This window comes from Carya illinoinensis, chromosome 11 (genome assembly GCF_018687715.1).
Source record: "Carya illinoinensis cultivar Pawnee chromosome 11, C.illinoinensisPawnee_v1, whole genome shotgun sequence".
NCBI lineage: Eukaryota > Viridiplantae > Streptophyta > Magnoliopsida > Fagales > Juglandaceae > Carya > Carya illinoinensis.
The window spans coordinates 10024135-10042604 of NC_056762.1; the positions used below are offsets into that span (position 1 = coordinate 10024135).

At 34.9% G+C, this 18470-nt stretch overlaps 1 protein-coding gene across 1 annotated transcript; it reads right to left on the reverse strand.

Moving 5' to 3' along the window:
* Nucleotides 1-381: 381 nt before the first annotated feature.
* On the reverse strand, nucleotides 382-7005 carry LOC122281486 (exosome complex exonuclease RRP46 homolog). Its single transcript, XM_043092994.1, has 8 exons — nucleotides 6522-7005; nucleotides 6096-6209; nucleotides 5492-5592; nucleotides 3595-3615; nucleotides 2663-2735; nucleotides 2518-2585; nucleotides 1611-1743; nucleotides 382-928 (listed from the first exon to the last, which is right to left on the reverse strand). The coding sequence occupies exons 1-8, from the start codon at nucleotides 6625-6627 to the stop codon at nucleotides 813-815; spliced, it is 732 nt and encodes a 243-aa protein (XP_042948928.1). The 5' UTR covers nucleotides 6628-7005; the 3' UTR covers nucleotides 382-812.
* Nucleotides 7006-18470: the final 11465 nt, after the last annotated feature.

The window sequence follows — 18470 nt, forward strand, 5'->3', positions numbered from 1 at the left end:
AGCTCCGTTTTTTCCAGATAAAATAGGTGTTTTTTCCAATAGGACTTGGCTCAACAACTTACCCAGAATCTGTTTAAACCATCCCTACATGGAACAAGTGGGTTGTATACAGAAAAGAGAAAGTCAAGAAAAAGTCTCTGGTTTATTTTAGACTTTGTCAACTACAAAGGTTTTCTTCTTTTAAAGGAAACTACAAAAGGTTTAAATCTCCTTAAAAGAGAGAAAAATTTCCATACCTTGATATAAAATTGTTTAATTTCTTCACCAAAAGCACATATATCAATAAAATTAGAGTGCCGGCATCCTCTTCAATAATAAAAACAGGTGTTTGATAACTTATTCTAATAAGATACCATTAATCAATCTATGAGTAGAATTTACTAAGTTCTAATGAAAATTGAATTCTTTTTCCTTGATAGGGGGAATTGAAGCTCAATTTCCACCGAAGCCTATAAATAGAGAGTCAGCGTATTCGTTTTCAGGGTAGCAGCTATCCAGGATATATCCTGGTCAAGACAGAAATAATAGAGCCTGAATATCCTAAACCTACAAGAGGTAAAGATGTATAGCTTTCAGAAAGCAATATGCTGCTGCATACCCCTAACTCTAATGACCTAGGAAATAAATCAACAAATCAAAAGCATAAGACTACAAAGGTGGGATTGAAAACCCACCTACTAGACTACAACATGCAGTGGGGTTATGGTACCACCCAATTACTACATGAACATCTTTGAAAAGGGATAACCTAAGGAAATAGCCCAGTACAACTTCCACCATTGAGATGTATTTGGACTGAACAAAAACTGAGATCACCCAGCTTTGGATGAGTCACTAGAGATTTGCGGTTGCAAGGTCTTCCTGAGAAAAGCAGACATCTTAGCAGTTGCGGCACGTCCCCGGTCAAGACAGTGAAGATAATCATCCACTGGAACAGTCAGTTAATCAAATTAGAAACGCTATTGCATCCATTAAAGCTTTTGAGATATACAAGCATCTTCTAACCCAGTAAGAGAATTTTCATTTGCATGCCATGGAGAGGAGACTAAAAATGAAGAGCTCAATTTAACTAGACTGATAATTCAGGTGACCCATTTGTATTAAACGTAGTCTTAGAAATATGGCAACCTGTGTGTAGATATTAACCAGAAATTGTTCCAGGATTAGAAGTCTCCCATAATATGACCAGTGAAGCCAGTTTTCCAATGGTCTCGAATTTACCAGAAAATAATTTCCCTGGTCAACTACGTGGACAGTAATGTCTATTGCTTACAAGACCCTGACAAAGCCATCGGGAATTCAGAATGCGGAACTCCATCCAAGAAATCAAGGATAAATCAATTTGATCAGGAGCTAATTGCACCTGCCCCACAAATTATAACTCCTGGAAAGAGTGGGATCACCAGACCATTGGAACTAATATCCAACTTCCCCTCAAACATTTAAGGAGGTGGGACAAAGTGAATTGACAGTACTAAGATTTAACTAATTAAAAATTATGAGCAAAGAAACAATTGATTAAATCAAAGAATGCTGAAGAAATATTGAATACACAGACGAAGACTAATAGAAGTTCAAGATGACAATAATCCCCAAAGTGTGATAGATACCTGACATTGCACCCTGGGTAACAGACGTTATAATTGCATGTTCCATTGGTTCTCCTACCACCTTTAATGATCCTTCTGGGAGGACTGAGAGGATCAAGTTTGGGAAAACCAAATAAGCAAATGCTTTCATTTTCTGCAATTGCGTAAGAAAAAGAACAGATCCTCAAAGGTAAGGTTTTTGGTATTTGTCATCTGTTTTACTGCTGAAAAAGTGAGGAAAATAAGAGAACTGCAGTTTGTTTATTATTTGTTTCTCTTCTTTGCTTTGAATTGAGCTCATCAATGCTTGTATTTGGTTTTGTAAAAATAAAGATTTTGAGCTAAAAAATTAAGGCCATTTAAAACAAATCTTCAACTCTAATTCAAACATCTTTTAAATCCCCAAAAATAATTCCATGGGTGAGTCGGCTCTGCCATTGGATGGTTCTCTCGTCATCAAAAAAGAAATCCCCAAAAATAATTTTATAATAAAAAAATTTATCTAATCATTGCCTAGGTTTCTGTAAAAAACCAAAAACCCAATACAAAACACATCTCAAAAAAAAAAAAAAAAAATCTGTTTTACTACCCACTATCACAAAATTCAATAAAAAAATTTCATTTTTTTTCCCAAAACTCTTAAAAAGCCTACTAACCAAACAGCCTTCCCTACTTTGCAGGAAGCCTAATCTAATGCTTTGGTGTTCACCAACTAGCAATTGCCATTTTGAACCCAACAAATTTCCCTTTTCCTTTTCGGAATGAGCACAACCACGAAGGAAGCTGCACTCTTGGGGCATCTTTCATTAATATAACAGATTTTTTCACCAAGACCACTGATGACAGGTGCAGAAGCAAAAAAAAAAAAAGAGCTGAAATATCAGAACCCTAAGGCATAGTATAAACTAAAACAAGAAATTTTAATCACCTGTTCTTCAAGCTTGGTAGGGTCCAGTATAACATATCCACTATCTGCCAAACAACAACATATTGCAACTGCACTGAGCAGTTTAAAACAGTCAGCAATCATCCATCAAACAGGAACACAGAAGATAATCATGGTTCTTTATTACCAGCAAGATGCTTTAGAGGAATTCCAGCGTCAATAAGGGCAGCACATGCAGCATTAATGGCACATGGGAGAAGCTATAAAATATACTTAGTAAAGGAGTTTTTAATCACATTGACAAAATAAGATGAGGAAGAAGTTGGCAAATTCAACAAGGCATAGGTCGATAATCGTTTTTGATAACTAGGCATAGGTCAATAATTTTACCTCTTCCAATTCCTTGTGATAAGTGCTTAACTCAACAAAATCACTTATGTCCCATGGTAAAAAGCTAGTACCTTTTTACCTATAAAAAAAAACTATTACCTTTTCTTCTTCGATGGCACTAAAATAGCACTACTCAACTCTTTAAAACAATTAAAAAATAAATGGTTCACTTGGTGTAAGGACTGGGCTCATTTCCAAAAACATTAAAAAGGTAATCACTTTCAGGAGAAGGGAAATATATGGAACAAATACAAGGGACATCCAAAAACTCCCTTCACTAATAAAGTCCGCAGGTACAAATTTTCAGAAGGAACAAATTTTATAAGGTGTGAGAGAATCCAAATTACCAGTTATCTAAATCTTGCTACGTAAAAAACTTGGTTTGTACCATCACATATATGCTTTTTAATATTAACATTGTTCCTTTTAATATCAAACCAAATGGTCAATGTCTCGCTTTGATGAAAATAATTGTTAAATAAAAAAAATAGTTTGATAAAACTGTACCGAGCTCACACAACATACCAACTAAAACAGAAAAAATTGGTCGAAAAGGGTGCAAGAGACCAGAATGAAGTGGAATTTTGAACGAAATGGAAAGAGAGTTAGGTCTCTCTGTTCACTCTCCAGTATGAAAAATGTGGCCAAAATGGATCAGAGATTGATTATCCACCCACCAGAAACTTCTATAAGTGTATTATATGAAAGATACATAACCATAAAGGATACAGAACCATCATCGTTGACAACCTGCAGCAAAACATTGAAAAAATAAACTCAAGACAGAAGTATGAAGCTAATTATTAGCTCAAAGCTTTTCAATTACTTTGGAACGGGATTCAAGGAAATCGTCAAAAAGCAGCTGTTTGGAAGATGATTCCTCTTTGTCTTATGTGGTGTATTTGGAATGAGAGGAATGGTCACTGTTTTGACAATAGAGAACGCTCGGTGGATGGGATTAGGGCTTTCTTTTTTCATAGTTTGTTGCTTTGGGCTTTGGTTATTGTAATGGATGGGTTTAGTTCCAATGACCTTCAAGCTGTTTTTCAGCTTTAGTTTGTAATTAGGTGTTTTCTCTTGTATACTTTCTGTGTACTTAGGCTATGCCTAATTACGTGGTTTTAATAAATTTCATACTTGTCAAAAAAAAAAAATTACTTTACATATCAGCACCCGTGGAGATTGAAGAATGTTCCACCCCTTGAATCAGTTACAAGCTAAGTTTATATGTACCCATGATGCTTACAAAAATAGACAACTTGAAACCATGTATCCCCTGTCATCTGTCACATTCTTCATCATAACTCCCTATCAGCCTAAAGATATATTTAATACACAAATCTTACATGTTGAAGGTACAGAATTTAACTTGCCTGACAATCCTATGACATTGGACTTTTGCAGAGAATCTACATGCAGTTCCTAAAAGTTCAAATATATCTCCACTTTGTGCAACTTAAATTTTCAGCCATTTACGCTTAACAAAGCCATGTCAAAGTACATTTTGACAATCAGATACATAAACATGCATGCATGCCTGTAATCTGAATTTATTTACCACCATCAGGCTTCATGAAGTCATGAGCTTATCTTCACGGCAAAAAACATACTTGTACCCAAAAATTGCAAGCTAAAAGACTTTGATGCAGAAAGCATTGTCCTAACTCCTTTTTCCTTACCACTTTGGTCTGTTCCTACATTCCATCCCCAAGTCCGCCACCAAAGCCAAGTGCCAACCCATGTATCATTATCCCAAGAAATCCCATTTCTCCACAACAGCTAAAGGATTTCTGCCAAGATGCTACTTTGATAAACTCTTTCAATAGTGATCATCAAAAGCAAGAAATATTTCATGTTTGAACTTTCAACAAAATAGAAGTACGGGAAGAAATATTGCATAATGGCGGCTACTAGATTAAGTAACATGAGACTGAATTTAGGCAATGAACAATACGACTTGCTTAAAACCAGTACCACACCTACTCCACGCGATCCCATTCACCACTTTCTATACTTAATCTGGGATATTACAATCTCCATTTCTTAAATTCATGATGTCCTTGTCAGGTCACTCCATGATAGGTGGTACAGCTCAAATCTCATATTTTTGGCTGAGATTTAGCTCCTATACCATTTGTAACAACCCAATGAAAGCCCAAGTCATATATGTGCTTATACTTCAAAAGTACCAGTCAAGGCGACAATTGGAGACTGCTGGATCATTAGAAAGAGCAGGAATCACTCTCCCAGGCAGTATAGTATCCTATTTGCCACCTTCTATACTAGATACAGGGTATAGGAGACTAGCACTTATCCTAATTGCTGATATTATGCTTCTCTTGACACTTTTTGTCGCAATAATAAATGAATGGGGACAAAAGGTTACTTCTCATACAGCTTTAGATGATATGCTGCCCTGTGTGTGGGCAATGCAACTGCAAAAGTAACCTTTCTGTGGACCAACGACATCTAGCTAACATATTCAGAACTATAGTCATTAAGTGGCCACGACTAATAAGGGACAGCTAAAAGTAACACAAGTAGTAAGTAAATACAGAAAGCTTATCCACTTATCAAAAAAATAAAAATACAAAAAACTTATCCATATGAGTCGAAACCAACTTACCTGAACTATGACTGATGTTGTGGTATTTGGATTAATGGTCAAAATACAAATGCTTTGCAAAGTCCTCTTCACAATCATCTCATACTCCCTTTCAAGTTTTCCTGAACCACAGAGAAATATACAAGTTTAAATGGCATGAATCATTCAAGACACTCTGAAACAGAGCTAACACAATTTATTTCAAATCCTTTTGAATTGACTATAAGCTGGATTCTTGGAAACTCATCATCAGCCGAAAAAGTGATAGATCTTTATCTCTGAAGTGGCAAACACAAACTTATAATCGGACATTCTCTAAACAGAAATACATCAAATGTGTAAACTTCTAAGGTTCATGTGGATTTGGATTCTAGTAGGACATTTGCCACCAACAAAACACTAAACTGAAACTTCTCAATTTAATTGCTAACCGTTAAATTCCAAATAAATATTATATCCCAAAATCTATCAGATGTATAGGAGGATAAAACGATCATAAATGGATTTGTGGGATCAATTGAAATGGCATATTTCAAAAATATTTTGTAAATAAGTTTTTTATTAATGGGTAAATATTAGCCAAATGCAAAGTCGGGTGATAAAAGTAAATAGAGAATAAACTCACCAATCTGCCCAGTCTTGGGTTTCCAAATAACTTCAACACAAGCCTTCTCAGGGTTTTCGTTCTTCTTTACTCCTGCTTTTGGCCCATAAACCGCAGCAAGAACTTTGGTGTCTCCTAAAAAACCAAATGTGACAGAACCCCACCGCCCCCAAACACGAAAAAGAAAGGATGAGAAAAGATACTCAACTAAAAAACAGAACGGAATATCGAAACAAACTATCGCGAAAAAAATAACAAGACAGTGACAGACTAAAATAGAAAGTACAAGTTCATTACAAAAGAAAAGGACCATAAAACCCCAATTAGAAACAGGATAAAACATAAAACTATAAGGAGAATATAAGCTAAATGACGTATTCAGAAATGTCCAGCAAAAGAAGAGAAATAACAAACAATTCAAGGTGAAAAAGGGGAGATAAAACTTACCTTGAGACCAACTGGCAGAACCATGAGCGCGGTTGAGGATGTTGCGGGAGCAAGCAAGTGGTCTCAACTGGTTTGCTGTACGGCCATCCACCCTATCTATTTCCATCGTATAAACTTTTATATTGAAACCACAACAACAACCCAACGTCACAAAGAATAAACCAATGTCAACTCAGATGGCCGGGATGGAGTGTTATCGGGATTCAAACTGCGACGTGCATTTTCAAATGCTCGGGAACGATCACCAGTTGCTTGGACGGAGTGGGAAGGAGGAATGGCTGCTTTAGCCGGTGGGTTCCGAACTCTGGCTGCTTGGATTTTCAAAAGGGGGCTCTACCGCTCGGAGGGGAGGGAGGGAGGGACGTGATACTGAGGGGAAACGGGAGGGAACCAGATTTCCGCCAGAAATAGGGTTCGGCAACGTGAGGGAGGCGAGGGGACAGTCTGGACTCAAAGCCCAAAGGTTTCAAATGCAAGTGATTCGGTTTCGGTAGCTTTTTCCTCTTCCCTTTTTTTTTCTTTTTTTTTTTAATTATTATTATTATTATTTTTTTTTTAAGAATTAACATTTTTTAAGAAAAATGCTAGGCTCAGTGAGATATGGGTCGCGATTGGATCCGATAAAAGTTTTTTTTTTTTTTTAGTGATTAAGAAAAAATTTTTTAGTGATATTATCAATTTTTAAAAAATTATATTTGAAAATATAAAAAATAAAAAAAAAATATTCTTCTCAAGACCGAGCTCATGCTACACTACTCTTTTTTTAATAAAGAAATGTTTTATGAGCATATTGCTCATAAAATGAGTTACATCATCTCAATGAGTGTGATTGGACGAAGAGTAATATTATTTATCATCTATTTTTTCATTATCATATGATCATCTCATGATATTGTATTAGATGATTTGATATTATTTATTATATTTTACTTGTAAACTTATCATTTAATGTTACATCATGAGATGATGAGAAAATAATAAATAAATGATAAATAAATTTTTTCTTGGACGTATAGAACACATGCATTCGTCATATTTGCCTCTCTCTTGATATGGTTAACGTTTCAAACTGTAAAAGAATTCAGCACGTCTTGCATCTTTTATCAATAAACCTCCTTGACTCCAATCTGATTTAGACGTCTTCAAAATGTAAAATTATCTTCAGAATGTTCACCACTTGAAGAGCATCTCCCTCAAGATTGAATTTTGTAACACTCATTCCCTTACATAAGAGAGCAGCTAGCATCATAGCATAGGCTTTAATAGTGAAAGAATTTGCTCTTAGGTTTCTCTTAGCTCAGAGTGTACCAATAACATGGCCTTTACTTTTTTTTTTGAAAAGAACCATCTGGTTTCATTAATAATCACGTAGGATGAATACATGAAGACTAAGTCTCCATACAAATGCTCTCCTCAGAGAGTTTTAAAGCATCCTTAGCTAGATTGTGAGCTACTTGGTTACATGTTCTGGGAATAAAATTAACAGACCAGCTATGCTTCGTCGATAGTAGTTGCTTGATGTCTCTAATGATCATCCCTGCAAAGTCCCCATTACCATGACCACCCTGTATTGCTTGCACCACCCGCTGTGCATCCCCTTCCAGAATGACATTGTCTAGACCAAGCCGCTGGCAAAGAGTGACTGCTCTGAGAGCTGCGATTGACTTGGCTAAATGAGCGTCAGGAAAAGAGTCCTTGGGTGACTTCAGCCTTGCAATGACCCTCCCTGTTGAGTCCCTGACCACTACCCCTATACCAATCCTGCATCTCACCTTGTCCACAACCGTGTCCCAGTTAGCTTTGTATGAGTTTGGAGGTGGGGCATTCCACTGGGGTATTGGTTGGTTAGTCCTTTGATGAGCTGCGTGACTGCTTTGGTTGGCCTTCTGGAAGTCAATAACTGTTTGTCTTGCCATCCTGATCATTGTTTCTGGGTTAGCAAAACTATCCTCAAAAACCAGCCGGTTCATCCTTTTCCAGACTTGACACACTATCGCTGCAAAATCAATCATAGTGTCCTCATCCATAGCCTCAAACATGAGTGTCATAATTTCAATGAAAGGGGATTCAAGGGTTTGAAATTTCTGTAACCTTCTAGGACCCACACACCACACATCTTGGGCTAATATGCATGACCAAAGGGCATGTGTTACGTTTTCTTCTTTGCTGAGGCATATAGGGCACAGAGGCGAATCTATTATCCTTCTCTTAAATAAATTCTTTTTTGTTGGCAGAGATTCAAGGCTTGCCCTCCATAGCAACATTTTGGTAGCATTAGGCACTTTTAATTTCCAAACCTTTGACCATATTGTTTGCTCCTGCCTACTACTCGACGCTTGGCCTAATTCCCTGCTTTCTACTTCATTCAAGAGGTGGTAGGTGCTCTTAACTGAGAAGATTCCATTTTTTGAACCCCTCCAAACTAACTGGCCTTTACAGTCTCTTAGAATAGCACCAACACCAATTGATCCATCTGCTTCATTTATTGTTGCATCCCAATTTATTTTATAGTTCCCATCTTAAGGCCTCAACCATGGAAAGAAAGGGTCATTGATCATGACTGAGCTTTGTATTTAGGTATTTTTTATACTTCTATAAGTATGCACATCTTCTCTTACTCTCCTAATGATTGAGTTAGGATGAGTGAAGCCATTACCATGAATAAAATCATTTCTTTTAGACCAAATGAGTCGTCAATCATAGTAGCATCATCAAGCTCATCCTATAGCAAAATATTAACAAGATGGCCCCATATACGTTGAAAAGAAGTGCATTTGAAAGACATTTTGAACTTTTATGCACCATTGGCTCCATACATCTTTTGCATCTTCACAACCCCTTAATATATGGCCTAATGTTTCTATCCCATTCTAACAAATAGGACAAGAACTTTCGTCTATCACTTTCTGATGGGTACCAAGATGGATCTAATCTTAAAGATCTATTACAAGTTATAGATGGACCAATTATAAGATTAATAACTAAAAATATCAATGAAGCAATACAATGATTGATGCAATACACTTGAGATGAAGCTAGTAAGAGCCCAACAGTCAAAATTGGTTTGAGAGAAGGAAATCAAGCTTTTAATCCACGTGATACAAGCTACGGAAGACATGACTTAAGATTAATTATTTAGACTTAATATTATGTTTATTATTTTGGGGCTTTGGATTTGTTGAATAATTGGACTTGAGTATGTTTGGCCCACATGTCTTATTTTTGTTGACCTATGGTTTTAGAAAGACCTTGTATTTTTGGCCAGTGGCTTATTTGAAAAGTTATTATTTAGGAACTAAGGTTTTATGCTTATACACCAAAGGGGGGCGCCGGCCACAGAGTGTCAAGTGGGGTATAATTCGATCAAGGGTAATTTTGAGAAATAGGGACTTAATTTTTAGCTAGGGTTTTGTGAGGGTTTGGTTTAAATACTTCTTGTTGCCTCATTCTAAACAGTTTATGAAATTTGATTAATTTTATTCATTTGCGAGTTGAGTTTATTTCTTCTTGTTTTTTAATGAATTTTTGAATTTATTAAAGGTAAATCACAACCTTTGTGACGTTCCTCCTTTGTAATCTGGGTTTTTGAGATAAGTTTTTCAATGGGTTTAGATTTTCATATAATCTAAGTTCTTGAAACGAGTTCCTCAACGGATTTATGTTTTTCCATTGACTTGATTTTGGCCTTCCTGGGTGAGTCTTCAAATTAATTGTGGATTCAAGTGATTCCATTCTCGCATGTTCATATCACTTTCTTCTTTAACAAGTTGGATAGGGTAGGAAGTGCTTCACTACATGCTCTCCAAGTAAACATTCTCACAGCATTAGGAACCTGAAGTTTCCAAATAGTCTTCCAGATCTCAACTTGCCGCCTATCATGAGAGGGACCTCCTTCATTTCTAGTAAGAATTTCTCTATGTAAGTGGCAAGCACTCCTCACTGAAAAGATCCCATTATTTGTGCATCTCCAAACTAATTGATCTTCTCTACCACCAACACTGATGGGGATAGCTTTGATGAGCTCCACTTAATGACGAGAAAAGAGATTTTACAACAAATTATCATTCCACATTCTCAGGTCAAGGTCTATGAGATCAGCCACCAATTCAAAATCTTCAAATTCATCCCTTGTTGATTAAATTCTGTAAGAGTGAGGACTTGGTATCCACTGGTCCTTTCATATTCTGACTTTTTTTTATCATTTCCAATCCTTCATATCAAGCCTTCCTTTAGTAACTACAAGCCTCCTAAAATGCTTCTCCAATAAAGCTAATAGGATCAAATTGTTGCGTCAATGCCCAAACTATATAGAGTCAAATTGTACATGAAAGGCCAACAGAACTATATCTGTTTCAAAATATTTCTCCTAGACTTTATGAACATAGGAACATTTGCATACATAGGTAGACTATCACTACAAACCCTCTAGATAAATTCTCAACTTTATTTGGTAACTGCAAATTCCACAATGTCTTCTAAATCAGCCTATATGATGAGTCCTGTGCACAAGACCCATATTCCATGACATGTCTTAAAGTAAGAACAATGTGATAGGCTGATTTAACATTGAAAAGACCATTTCTTGTGCAACCCCATAGTAGCTGATCATACCCGAATGTAAAAATAAAGGAATTTTAAGTATTTTATTGGCCTCAAAATGAAAAAATACCTTGTTGACCAAAGCTGAATTCCACCCACCAGAAATTTAATAATCTAATAATTCATTCACACATGTTGTAGCATGCAAAATGTTGCAACTGGTAAAAACGGTTCTAGTACTAGAATTTGGCAACCAGTTGTTATCCCAGATATTAATCTGATCACCCTTACCAATGCTCCATAAACAACCTAATTTATAGGGGAGAGATTAGGCTGGTCCGGGCCGGAGAAACCGACTAGACCTGACCTAATTAAAATTAAAAAAATATATATTTTATTATTTATATAATTAATTATATATAATTAATTATTAATATATCACTATAACTACATAGAGTATTATTTAATATAGTATTACCAATTTATAACGAACATATAGTATATTAGTAATACTACTAGTATAGTTATTAATTATAGTATTTGTACTAAGTCTATAACGATATATATTTAGATTAATGTATTATTATATTTTTTAATGTATAACTATAATATATAATACTAGTATATATTAATAATTGTATAATTTATTATGAAATTTTTATTTAATAAGTCACTTAATTTTAATTCAGTATTTTAAATAAATTTCTTTTATCAATAGATTAAAAAAGAAAAGAGAAGAAGGTTGGGCCGAACCGTCCCAAATGGGAACGAACCGAACCGGTCCTTAGGCTGTTTGGTTTGGTCCAGAGTAGGAAAATCGTGGATCGAATTGGTCTAGTTCGGTCCACAAAACCTCCCAAAATTGGATCGGATTGGACCGAACTCCCCCTTACTAATTTAATAACAGGTTTAGGTTCACAAATACTATGCCAAACATAAGAATGTTTAAAGCCCAAAGTTGAAGATAGAAAATTACAATTTGAAAAGTATTTAGCCTTAAAAACTTCAGAAAAAGGAGAGCCATTATTTTGTATAAGGCACCACCCTTGCTTGGCCAAGAGTGCCCAACTAAATGCCTTTAAATCCCGAAAACCCAAACCTCTTGAAAATTTTGATCCGCACATATGATTCTAATTGACCCAATGAACTCTCATTTTTTGACCTCTTTGTCCTCACCAAAATCTAACAAACACACATTCAAGTTCTTTGCAAAAACACTTAGGTAGTTTAAAACAGATCATAGTATATGTGGGAATAGCTTGCACTATAGCTCGCTTCATGACCAGCTTGTGATAAAAGTTTTTCCTTCCACCCTTGCAATTTTGTCCAAACTTTTTCTTTAATATCCCTAAAAGTGTAGTATCTTGACCTATCCACAAAGAAAGGTAAACTAAGATACATGTTATGATTATGGATGGACTGGACACTTTAAATTTCCTTTATATAATTTTTTACCACTCAATCCATGTTTTGACTAAAGAGTAGTTCAGTCTTCTCCCAGTTTAACTGTTGACTTGAACTTGCCCCATAAATAGATAATATATTCTGAATATACACATTTGCTTAAAGAGATGCTTCTCAAAAAATGATAATGTCATCATCGAAGAATAAGTGACTTACTCGAGAGCATTATTGCATACACTAATCCCTTTCAACATATTTTGTGTTTCAGCCAGGAATAGCATTGAGGATAGAACCTTAGCACAAAGAACAAATAAATGTTAGGAGAAAGGACAGCCTTGCCTCAGTCCACAAGTAGGCTGAATAGAGTTATTAGGAACACCATTAATGAGGACCTTACAAGAAACAAAGGCAATATAAGTCGTGATGAGGCAAATGAAATGAGTCTTAAAACCCATCCTCATTAAGACTTTCTCTAGAAGAAGTCATTCAACCCTATCATATGTTTTACTCATATCTAATTTAATGGACACACACCCCTTCTTACTCCTCTTTCGTCGTCGTATACCATTCACTATTTCAAAAGCTACCATGATATTATCCATAATCATTCTCTCCGGGATAAAAGCAAGTTGTGTTTCAGAATAACCATAGGTAATATCAACTTCAATCTATTTACAAGTACTTTAGCAATAATTTTATAAACTGCATTACACAAACTAATGAGTCTGTAATCCTTCATATACTCAACTGTTTTTTCTTCAGAACCAACACAATGTAAGTAAGATTGAAATCAAAAGGCAATATGTCCGAATTTAGAACCTGTAATGCAGTGGCAGTTACTGACTCACCCTCCAAGTGCCAGTATTGACCCTCAAAACAATATTTGAAAATACATGATTTGATTGGGTCCGAAGCTGTATAATTTTATAGAAAATGAAACACGTACAGTTATTTTTAAATGAGAAGTCTTTTTATAAAGTAATTTATAAAAATAATATTTCTTTAGAAATACCCTCAATTTAAAATACGGTCCCATAAAAAGTTATAAAAAAATTATAGGTGTATATTTACAGTAAAGCATTTTTATCAAGCGTTTTTATCATTTTTATTTAAAAAAAAAAGTATACTCACTTTATTAAGTATTTTTTATATTTTCAAAAATATGTTAAGACGTCTACTTGATTTTTCTCAAAATCAAATAAACGGTTACCAACACCCCATCAACCACAATTATCATTTGACACGTGTCACTTAAAAAGATTAAGAATTAAAAACTTAAAAAATATTAAAAAAATTTAAAAAATCATAAAATATTAAATTCCTTTTTAAAAATAAAAACTGAGCTGGTGACTCTTTATGGGACTGGACTCTGGACTGCTCTCACTGGACTTGGGTGAGCGAGTGCCACCACTTTTCTCTATGAGAGGGGTCTTTTTAGGGAAACAAAATAGTTTTGAATGTTATTTTTTTTAAAAAAATTTTATGCATCTTAGTTTTGTATTTTCAATCACTTTTTAAGTGACACGTACGACAAATGATTGGTATTTGTGTGACACTTCTAACAATTTAGTACCATACCCTTTTTTTTTAATCGAGAGACCAATTTGATTGTTATTAAAACTATGTAATAATAGGTTGAATTAAAAAAAATGAGGATTAGGGCGGTATAAAAATCTGAAAATCTAATTCCAATGCCAATTCTATTCCATCGCCACACCGTTGTAGACTTGTAGTCGGAGCTCCAATAAAACTGGGTTAGAGATTTTTTGTTATTTTAGTTGGAATCGGAGTTAGATTTATTGTCTTATGGTTAATATACATCTAAAGGTGAATTTCAAAGACACAAACAACCCTTGTTGTGCTTAGTCCCCAAACATATATTTTAATCTTATTTGAATGGGAATATCATATTTTTCCGATTCGAAAGGGGGTTAGAGAGAGAAACTCTCCCATCTCTCTAAAACCTCGAAAAGAAAAAGCTCCCATCGGAGGGAGGTGGGAGCTTCGGCTCCTCCCTCCCCCCGTTCCTTTTCCTTTTTGTTAGTTTCTTTTCCTTATGTTTTCCAATCCGTTTTAGTTTAATTCTGATGTGGCGGATAAGATGAGATGGTCCAGATGGTGTGGCGCAAGGTGTTTAGGGGCTGAGGTCCAGATGTTTTTTTAAGGGAGAGACGTCTGTTTTCCCGAGGCCATAGGGCGGCGTAATAAGGCACGATCTGCTCCATCCTGAGCTGGTGAAGATGAAGACGAGGTGGCCTACGGCATCCAAGTTGGTGCTGGTCAGAAGTAGATGAATCGCCGGAGGAGTGCATGGAGATGGAATGAAGAGGAAGTTGCCCTGTTTCTTATCTCGGTCGACGTATACCGGAAAGCAGAGCTTTCTCTATGGCTTGCGGAGGACCGCTGGAGAGCATGCATGGATCCGGAAGGTTTCAGACTACGGGAAGGAGCTTGGAGCCGTGCGCAGTCCTTGTATTTCGGAGGCGTGAGTAGTCCGTGAAAGGAGTTTGGAGCCGTGAGCTTGGAGGAGAAGCGTTGTCTCTGCAAATGGTGGTCCCTGCACCTGGTTGGGGGGAAGGCGCCGCATGAGAGGATGCAGCAGCAGTAGGAAGCGATGAAAACCTAAGTGGCTCTCCGGATGGGCTGGGTTTTGTTTTGGGCTGGGCTGTACTTTTGTTTTGGGCTGGGCCCAAGCTGCTTAAGTGGTTTTTTGTTGTATTTTGTTTTCTAGGACCGAGGGTCCGTAGAGTTTAGTACTCCACTCCTTGGGAGGGGGAGTTGTGTGCTGTCTTAGACGGTGGTCTAAGACAGAGTAAAGTCTCTCAAATGGTAGTCTGGAGGCCTGTCTCTCAGGCATTTAGTATGGAGTCGTTTGGACAAGACCCTATCAGCCGCAAAGAAATTTGTGGGTTGAAAAGCGTGAAAATGTTAGAATTTGACTTGTATCTTGCAGGTTAAAAGTTGTAATTGTCTGCCTTTATGATGAATGAAACTATTGGCTCATGCATTTTCCTACGAGAGTGGACAATTAAAATGGAAGACTGGCTGTAGAGCTCTGTAATAAATGTAATAAAAGGCTTAAAGAACTAAGTCAATTATGCAAGTTGGTAACTAGCGGTATAAAAAAATCGAAAAACCGGTTGAATAGGACTAGAATAGATGAACCAATTGGTTCAGTCGATTCAGTCTGGTTTGTAAGCAATCTAGTGCAGTACTAGTTCTTAAGAATCAAAATTGGTCCTAAACCAATGCGATATCGGTTTTCATATTTTGAAAGCCGGTTTAAACCAAACCAGACTGTTATATATATATATATATTTATAATTTTTTATATTATATTATATTATATTATATATATTATACGCTAAATTGTTAATTAATATAATATAAAATTCTAATCTTATTATTTGAGTATATTAAATTTATAACATAAAATTTTAATCTTAAATATAAATATTAATACTAAGTTTTTAATATAAACTTACTTGTGATATCTTCTATATATAAAAAGTGTGTATGAAACGGAAAATCTTGTTTTAACGGTTTTTCTTATTTTTCCGTTAAAGTTAACACCGTTTGTTTTAACGGTTTGGCACATAAAATGAAGACATAAATGTTGAGAGAGATAGCATTCAATATTGTTATATGATTTATTAATCTCAATAATTATAATACTTAATACTTTATATAATAATAAGTAATTAAAGATTAGTTATTATATTTTTCTCTTTCTCCTTAACATATACACGTGTATTAGGTGCATAAGACGTAAATCTCTAAGTATAATATATGTGTATTATACGTTTCATTAACTCAGATTATTGAGTATTCTAAATTTAAAAATCTCATATAATATATAATACAAGTGTGTTTAATCAAAGTGTTTTTTTTCCCATGATAATAGGACGTAGCTTCCGCTAAGTCATATTCCATACGTGGGCTTGCTATGATAGGCACGTGACAAAGGCCGTGATCCTTGAGCTAATCAAGAAAGAGTAAATTAGGCTAACAATTTCAAAATATATTTTATGATTTATATATATGTTATATATAGAAAATATTATACCAAAAATTTTATAAAAAGATTATGTTTTAACTTTATGTTGTCCCTGATCGACTCAACCAACAGCAAAATAAGAATTTCAATGTTGTCTCTATTGATTGTCTACAGGATGACATAAATTGATGAATTATAATACAAACATCAAACAACACATATTTTGAACTACCGTTTGTGTTAGACTTTTATTAAATTTTTCGTATACATCTTTGCTAAAATTATAGATGTTATAAACATGTATTGGATTATATGATACTTTGAACTAATTTTTTTATTTTCTCCAATATGCCTTAAATTATTAAGTGACATCAATAATTTTTATAAAATATATATTATTTTTTACAAATAATCATTTCATAAAATTAGACAAACGTGCTTTGCACGTTACTCCCACCTAATATATATATATATATATATTTCAAGGATAAATAAATTTTTGGCATGATATATTAAAATATAGATATATGTATTGTTTTTGTAAATACATTTTTATTCATTTCATCATATACCTAGATAAAAAATCTTGAACTTATATCTATAATTAAATTCAATATTATATTAGTATGTGTTAGTTATTGTAAAGTAATGTACTGATACTATAATATAAATAGACTAATAGTTTAGTATATATAAACATCATATTATTACTAACATTGATAATCCGTAAAACTAGATTGGACTAGATTGAAACTAGTTTCCGTAGTGAATCGTTTCTGTATTAATTCTTAAATTTTCAAAACCAGTATATACCGATTCGGTTCTTAAAAATGTACAAAATTAGACTGAATCAGACTAGTTACACCTCTATTAGTAACACATATCGCAGATCATAATAATCTAAAAATTTGAAAAATAAATCACATATAAAATCTATATAATAAAGGCTCATATAAATGCATACAAATCACTTCGAATAAATGAAACAGTTCATGTGCTTTCAAACATGATCACCGACATGCAACGTTTGAAGAAACCATTACAATTAAAATGCTCATTATTCTCAACCAAAGTCCATCATATATTGCTTGCAATAAAATTAATTTGAAAAATCTAAAGAAACTATGATCCATAAAATGAGAAATACATAATCAACGTAACATGACATTATTCTGATTGCCAAAAGGTTGGTTTAGACCAATCTTATTCTCATGTGTTTCTGTACCCTTTAAATGATTAGAGGCCAGCATCGATCAAGGCTGAAACAAGGGGGTTGGAATTTCCACTGTTCCATGATCTCATCAGCTAGTCGGTTAGCTTCTAGATCTATAAAGATGAGAGACGTTAAATATGAAGAATTCACAAAGTGAGTGGCCAGACGTCGAGATTTTTGAGAAAAGCATTGGACAATCAATATTGAGTTATATTTTACTCAAAATCCACTACAACAAAATATGGTTTTTGCCACCATTTTTTTTCCCACAGATGAAAAGTGGCCGCTTATACATATGATTTCTCACAAAATTCTTGTCTGCAAAAATATCCATAGAAATTGTCAGTAAAAATGTGTTGTTTCGGCAAAAAATAGTCCCCGAATTTGATTTTGTCACAATAGGTCATAATCTGCACGTTTTCTGGTTGTCCTAACGACATACAGTCGTCACTGAAGTGTTTTGTCTTGCATTAATCACTGAATTCTATTGTGACAAGCAAAAGTCGTCATTATATTGTGATTCTATAAATAGCCTACTTAGCGCGCGGGGGATCTTTTCCCTCTCTTCTCTTCGCGTCAGTCGACCCCGCCCCTACCATCCATACCATATTAACCCTGAAACCCACAGCCCTACCTCCGAAAATTCTTCCCAGAAATGTTTTTCAAAGATTGTAAATCCCAAGTGCTGCCGTAATCCATCAGTGATGCAGATGGAACAAGCAACCAGTGAATCATCCTCGACAGCCCACATACAATCGACGATGATCTTCTGATTTTGCATGCTTCGATTCGCAAT

Excerpts from the sequence above, each read along its gene's own strand:
- LOC122281486 (XM_043092994.1), bottom strand. The coding sequence starts at position 6,627 with ATGGAAATAGATAGGGTGGATGGCCGTACAGCAAACCAGTTGAGACCA. Across the intron at positions 5,593-6,095 it reads ACCCAAGACTGGGCAGATTG|GAAAACTTGAAAGGGAGTAT; the intron begins GTGAGTTTATTC and ends TCTGTGGTTCAG. Across the intron at positions 2,586-2,662 it reads TCCTCTAAAGCATCTTGCTG|TTGCAATATGTTGTTGTTTG; the intron begins GTAATAAAGAAC and ends TGCTCAGTGCAG.